The following is a 6,832-nucleotide window of genomic DNA, read 5'->3' on the forward strand; positions in this document are numbered from 1 at the left end:
TTTTTTAGCTACTGAAAACAATCTATAAATATAAAAACTTTGTCTCTGGGGTTTTCTGCTGAATAAATAACTACCTAAGGCTTTAGTTGCAGGTAGCATTAACAGGTGCATTACAAGGAAATATTACATCCTCCATTATAATTCTTTTAAATGAAGAGTTTAACAGCTCAAAACTGATCACATCCAATGAATACTTGCATTGAATAACAGTTTAGTTACCTGACAGTAGAAAAAAATGTGAAATAGATCAGAGGGTTCTGGTGAATACTGTTGGTACCATTACAGGTTTCTTCTGTTTTTGGTTTAATGTCATTGAATTTGTCACTGTATTTCGAAACAACGATAACCTGAGTAAATTCAAAAGCAGTGGTCAATTGATGATCTCATTTGTTAGATTAACAGTTGACCAGTAGAGTCAATAAATTAATTTACCTGAACCTGGAGAACTTCTTGAAAATGATCAAAATTCAACAACACATAAGCAAACCCATTGACATTCATCAGTGTCCTAAGCAGAGGCGGTCCAAGCCTGTTTGGAGCCCTGGGTGAACAACCCCAAACGGCACTCCAAACCTCTCCCCCCTGTTTCCAAGGCTTCAATAATGCAGAGTCATTATCGACAAGTTCAGAAAAAATTTATCTATAAACCTTCCCAGAAGGTTTAACAACCAATTCTGCTATTAAAAACACTTAACTTGTGATTGCTATTCTAATTTGTTGACCTACAAATGTTTGTTTGTGGCATATAATGTGAATTAAATCCATAACTTGAGAATTTTTCTCTTTCCAATTACTCCCTCCTTTCAGAAATCTGATCTTTGAGAGTTGTTGCCTTGACAAGACTGACTTGGCCTGACTTGGCTGTTTGGTATTGAAATTAATTTCCGTGCTTGCAAGTCTACTGAAGTTGCTCAGAGAGTTACCTACTGCATTTAAGATATTGACTCTTCGTAGACCCTTAACACGAAAAAAGTGAAGTATTTTGTCACTTTGGTTCAAGTGACAAAATATGACAGCAGGGTGATTTTATAGTCTACAGATGACAAAGCCTGGGTGTGGAAACATATGCCAGCAGCCAACAAGCCAAACTGTTGACAGTTAGTCAAAATGTCACCATTAGAAGTTTCCATAGAAACACCAGCAGACTGTATTTACTAGCTGCCTTTTACTTAAATGAGACAAAACACAACCTAAGTAAACCTCTGTCACTCACTTTTCACAACAGACTTCTACTTTTATCAGTGCGAGTACCAAAGATCGGAGGAGACAGAAACTGTTGCGGCTCCACAGATGAGACATCTGAGGGTTTCTGGCTTTTAAAACTTTCCAGCCCATAACTTTACGGTAACTACCGTGGGCAATTTAGATACTGTACAGGTTATCAGGTTTACAATGAGGTTAAAAGGAGTATACTGTTGTGGGGGACTCAATTTGTTTTTCAAACAATATCCTGTCCACCCAACCTTTTTCTGTCGAAAGTGAAACAGAAGTGTTAGGCACATTTTTTTACAAGATGAGGTGGGAGGCAAATAGAAACAGGCAGTTACAGTTACAAGCAAAACTCAAAACTGAATATTCTGCTGGACAGTAATAGCAAAAAGGAGCAGAAATCTAAAAGACAGATAGTCCTATAACTAAAACCAGACTGCAACATTAAACACTAATATGTGATGCTGTTATTGATGGACATATTCATAATGTTTATAAATTAAGGTGTGGAAGACGGCTGCTGACATCCAGCTGTCTGGTTAAACAGATTTTCTTGGTCTTACTTCTGGAGAGTTAAACTCATTGACTGACTATACTTGTCATTGAAATGAAGAGGCTGTGGGTGAACGCACAGAAAGACACTCTTACTTTGACTAAGTTAAACTTATGCATTTTTCCTTGAAAAATTCTGAAAATATTCAGGATGATTTTTTTTCCTGACTCTTTACCACTCATTTAATTTCTGTTTCCAGTGATGAATAATTTCCTGTCACTGTTCATAATATTATAAAGCTTTGGAAAAGATGGGGGAAAAAACTGATGATTTTAAGAAATTACTGTAGTGTTACACTTTGATTGGACCTTTAAAAAGCCTTCCCAGATTTTGTTTGTATTTGTTGCTTTGTAATATGAGTCCGTGGTTGTCCTGGATGGTTTTAGTTAAAAATTACTCGAATTACTCATCTGCTGTGAATGGAAAGATTTGACCCTGCAACACTTTTAACTTGTGGCCTTATACTATCTAAATTACTTATTTCCCTTTATTATGTTTAGATAGATAGAAGTTCTTATGAACAGATTTCCAAACATAAATGAAAAAAATCAATGTGGTTCAGAACAATTCATCTTTAAAAAAAAAATGAGTTAGAAAGTCATTAGATTGGTAATGACTTTCTAATTCATTGGAAAGTTGAATCATTGTAAGATACAATTTAGGTTTCCTTAGGTTAAAAAAAGTGCAGGCCTAACTACAGGAATACCAACACCTCTGTGAAAATCCTGCTGCAAATAGTAAAACATTAGAAGAATATGAAGATGCTTTTCAATGTTACAAAACAAAATCATAAGTCTCTCGTGCTGCTTCTTCCTTTGTGTCAGTCATCTTTGCCTTCTTCATCTTTGTCATCTTTATTAGGCCTATTTTACAAATAACAGATCATCTGGCTAACCCCCTACGTTCAGCTTTGTTTCTAAATCAGCTGATTCCAGTAATAACGCAGACATGTGACAAATTGTTTCAGATAAAACAAATAAAATGCAGCACATTTATCTACAAACCATAGTATAATAATTTTTTGCCAGCAAAAACAGTTTTAAAATTAAAGCTATCGTCTACTGAAGACCGGATGAACTCAAATAAAAAAAATAAATAATAATTTTTTAAAAATCCCTGCAGCTATACTGCCCTCTTCTGGTCATTTTCATTTAACACATCCTTTTGGTTAACTGATTAAACATAATTTAATCATTTTTGCACAATAAAGTTGAGAGTGTAAAAAGGTTAGAATCATTTGTTTTAAAACAATGAGCTAGAATTATTGACCATATCATTGAATAATGAAGTTGCCATTGAGAAATTAGCTTAAAAATAATTGGGGAAAAAAAGATACTAAAAATCTCTATGCTCTAATTAAATGCTTTAATATAACACAAAAGCTAAAAATTAATTTTTAGTAGATGGACTAAGGAAAAAATAATAATAATAAAATAAAAAAATCTCATTAATTTTTGGATGACAGATTTTCCTGGCTGGAACAGGAAGAGAAACAATTTCTTGGATTACTTACTTTTTCTTGCTATTTTGTTTCAAGGATAAAAAATTATAAACTACATACAGAGTAACATTTACAAAACTGATGAGAGTTATTCACAGTTAGAGGGACACATCATTGCTTTATATACCAATTGAACAAAATATATTGCACAAGAATGTAAACAGATGAAAATATCATCATATATATTGAGACAATAAAGATTTTATTAACATCCATCTGAACTACAACGGCTGTAATTGACACAAAGAATTGCAGGGGGAGAAAGCAGCTTTGTCCTTCATCAAATAAAATATTTTTATAATTAATGTAGAAAACAGGTGAAGAGGCTGAGTCTATACTTACAGCCAAAGCTTGATGGGCATGTTTGATGCGACGAGGCTGTTATGAATGAGAACCTGTGGTATTGATGAAATCCAAAAACTCCAGTTTGGCCAATTCTGTCACCATGAACATTTGTTGCTCTCCACTGATTGTATTTTCTGTTCCACAGATCCTCTTCATATCCAGCATCATCCAACATAAATCAAAAATAATGCAGTGACCTCCTGACCCCAGTTATTTACAAACACACCTTCTGGAACAAAAATGGCTGCCATGATATGGTTCCTGGTGATGAATTGGTTTATGAATCACTGTCGACATCTCCTGCCAAAATGTTATAAAAATTGAAGAAAATGTCAACAAAAATATTTTATTGCATGTAAGTGCAGTGCAGTATTTGATTAGACCACTCACCATTTTCTTAGAGCAAAAATCAATAATCCTAAAATGATTATGATGAAAACCACAGCAATACGTATCCCCATCATTAAAGAGTAGCCTGTCAACAAAGAAAGTTTTGTAACAATATTTTCATACACATCACCACTGCATAACAACTTACAAAGAAAAAAATATCACTATAATAAATAATAATTGTCTATTGATCACTTAACACTTGTGTCAAAAGAAAACTTTATACTGTATTGTCGTTCAGTGCATCAAAACAAACTTGACCTTCTCTGAATTTTGGCATTTCAGTCTTCTCCCGCTCCCACAACTGGTGCCGGACAATGCAGGTCAAGCTTTCTCGATCAATGTCTTCAGGGACCTCCAGCTGACTCTCTACTGTTACAAATCCATCTCTGTCATTCTGCTGTGTCACAGAGTGATTTCCTGTGACACTCCAGCTGATGTTGGCAGCAGGAATCCCTCTTTCAGCTCTGCACACAGCCACCATCTTGTTGCCCCTTTGCTTTAACCAGGCAGATACAACAGGTGGAGCTGAACCAACAAATACAAGAAAGCATTAATATTGTACCTCTACAATATATTAAAAGGTTGACCACATTACAAAAATACAAATGTACTGTATTTTAGTAATTAAGAATACATTAAAAAGTAAATGGTAAAATCAGTAAGTTATCTAAAGTGACAGTAATACTGTATGTGAAAATGCTATCTGGCATATTTGAGGAGCCAGCAAAAACTATGTATGATGAGATAGTTATGACGTTGATATAGTGATAATATTAGCATAATGTCCTATATTCAAAACATACTTTTAAGAAGTTAATGAAGTTGTTACCTGTGCCACCCACTTTGATGTTATAATTTTCATTTCCTCCTGTCCAAGTTGATTCACACTTGTAAGCTCCAACATCATTGACTGAAAAGTTTGGGATGTGCAGGAATGACTGATCAGTTGAGTTTTGTATCGATTTTCCATCATTGCAGGAGTCAAAGCTTTGACCCTCATGGTTAAAGGAGATCTTACAGGTTTTGTGTTTCAGTTCAATGTTCCAGATAACAAACACTGCCTTAGTCCAATTGCTATTGCTGCAGATGAGTCTAGCATCGCTCCCAAGATTGAAGACTTCCTTTTTGTTAACTGCAAAAAATAACTGATTAGTTTTTGTGATTGCAGCAACTAAATGTTTTCTTTATTTTGACTATTCCTTTAGAAAACAAAACTTACAGATTTACTCATCTGAAAATGCTAGATTTCTCTGGAAAAAAACCCAATTCTTAACAGAACATAAATACTGTATTCAAAAATAAATTTAAAAAAGGATCAAAACACGTTTTCACATTTGTCAGTTGTTGTTTTTTTCCTAAAATGTTTTACCGAATGCAGATGAGCAAAGAAAATCATAAAAATATCAATTCACCATAAACTTTCAGAGGTGAAGTAGTTGTGTTCACAATGACATTTGAGTTGGTAGTTCCTGAGAGAGACAGAGATGCATGTTATTGAAATAAAAATGATAAATGGAATTCATATTTCTTGAATATCTTTCACTTTGTGTGACTTTGCAGCCAAAAATGCCAATACAAAACAATTGTGAATAACTGTAATATGAAAGAAAAGTGAGACAAGATTAAAAACAATTTAAAAACATGAATTTAAAATGTAGATAGGGTATTAGTATGGATTCAGCAAGTTTTACTCTGATACCTCAAAATAAAATCCAGTGCTAGAAATTGATATCAGAAGGGATAGATAACAAATAGAGCCCACTTTCATGTAATTTAATCTTAGTTTAAACACAGCTGTTCTGTGATGGTCTCATAGGCTTTTTTTTAACAAATAGCATCATGAAGATGAAGAAATAAAGCAGACTCAGGTTAAAAAAAACAAAAAAACATTTCACTTGAGTTTCAAAAATCTCACAGAGAATTGCTCAGTCCATCATGTGAAAACGCAAACAGAACAACACAACTGCAGCACAGCTGCAAATTACCATAGGAAGGTTATCTACTGAAACCGACAGAGTTGGCATGGAGAACATTAAACAGTGAAACAGCCAAGAATCATGTCGTAACTCTGGATGAGATGCAAAGATCCACAATGCAGGTTGGAGAATTTTTCAGCCAGACAGCTATTTGTTCTGGACTCCATAAATCTGGCATTACAAACAAATGTCAAGAAGAAAACCATTGTCAAAAGAAAGTCCTAAGAAGTTCAGCTCATGCAGTTTCTTTAAAATTGCGTAAGAATATGAYAAAAACAATTTTTGTAGTTGCCCACATCCCTGCTTTCCCCATTTTATTCTACCTCCACTGATGTTATCTTTGCTACATTCTTTTAATGTAACATGTCTCTAAGAATGTTTTCGACAGACTGTGTTGGTAGAAAATATATGGCATGTAGATTACAAGTACAATTTGAAATGCACTGAATCCAAGAAACTAAATAATCGCATAAGTAAAAAAAAAAATTGAGATTTCAAACCTTGGGTTAGAAACCATTCCTGAGACGAAAAAAATATCACAACATAAATCCACAATTTGTGCATCTTCTTTGGTTGTCTTTAGGTTCCTTTGAGGGACTGTTGCATAGTGGTTCCCACAAGTCAAGTGTAGCCTTTTAACTACCACATGCACTTCCTGTGTTGTCACGTCACTCATCATATACCCACACAGGATGAATCTTATGTCTGAAAACAGTAGTTTCATTTCCAGCTTATTGCATTATCTTCTTTTACAGCAGTGTGACAACTGACAATAAAATAAAACAAGGAAGCTACCTCACTTTAAATCTCATCTTCCACCTGAGAGTCTTGAAGACATCGTTGACTTTATATATA

General features: G+C 34.2%; 1 protein-coding gene across 1 annotated transcript; it reads right to left on the bottom strand.

Annotated features, from left to right (window-relative positions):
• Positions 1-3,485: 3,485 nt before the first annotated feature.
• Positions 3,486-6,555, bottom strand: LOC103459601 (cell surface glycoprotein CD200 receptor 5-like). Its single transcript, XM_017308803.1, has 6 exons — positions 6,478-6,555; positions 5,414-5,470; positions 4,831-5,133; positions 4,260-4,526; positions 3,999-4,083; positions 3,486-3,908 (listed from the first exon to the last, which is right to left on the bottom strand). The coding sequence occupies exons 1-6, from the start codon at positions 6,539-6,541 to the stop codon at positions 3,893-3,895; spliced, it is 792 nt and encodes a 263-aa protein (XP_017164292.1). The 5' UTR covers positions 6,542-6,555; the 3' UTR covers positions 3,486-3,892.
• Positions 6,556-6,832: the final 277 nt, after the last annotated feature.

This window comes from Poecilia reticulata, linkage group LG2, assembly GCF_000633615.1.
Source record: "Poecilia reticulata strain Guanapo linkage group LG2, Guppy_female_1.0+MT, whole genome shotgun sequence".
Taxonomy (NCBI): domain Eukaryota; kingdom Metazoa; phylum Chordata; class Actinopteri; order Cyprinodontiformes; family Poeciliidae; genus Poecilia; species Poecilia reticulata.

What these genes read in the sequence shown, in the direction of transcription:
- LOC103459601 (XM_017308803.1), bottom strand. Translation starts at nt 6,541, where the DNA reads ATGCACAAATTGTGGATTTATGTTGTGATATTTTTTTCGTCTCAGGAA. An exon ending in CATCAAAGTGGGTGGCACAG is followed by an intron (nt 4,527 to 4,830) that starts GTAACAACTTCA and finishes TTGTTGGTTCAG; the next exon opens with CTCCACCTGTTGTATCTGCC. An exon ending in AATGCCAAAATTCAGAGAAG is followed by an intron (nt 4,084 to 4,259) that starts GTCAAGTTTGTT and finishes CTTTGTTGACAG; the next exon opens with GCTACTCTTTAATGATGGGG.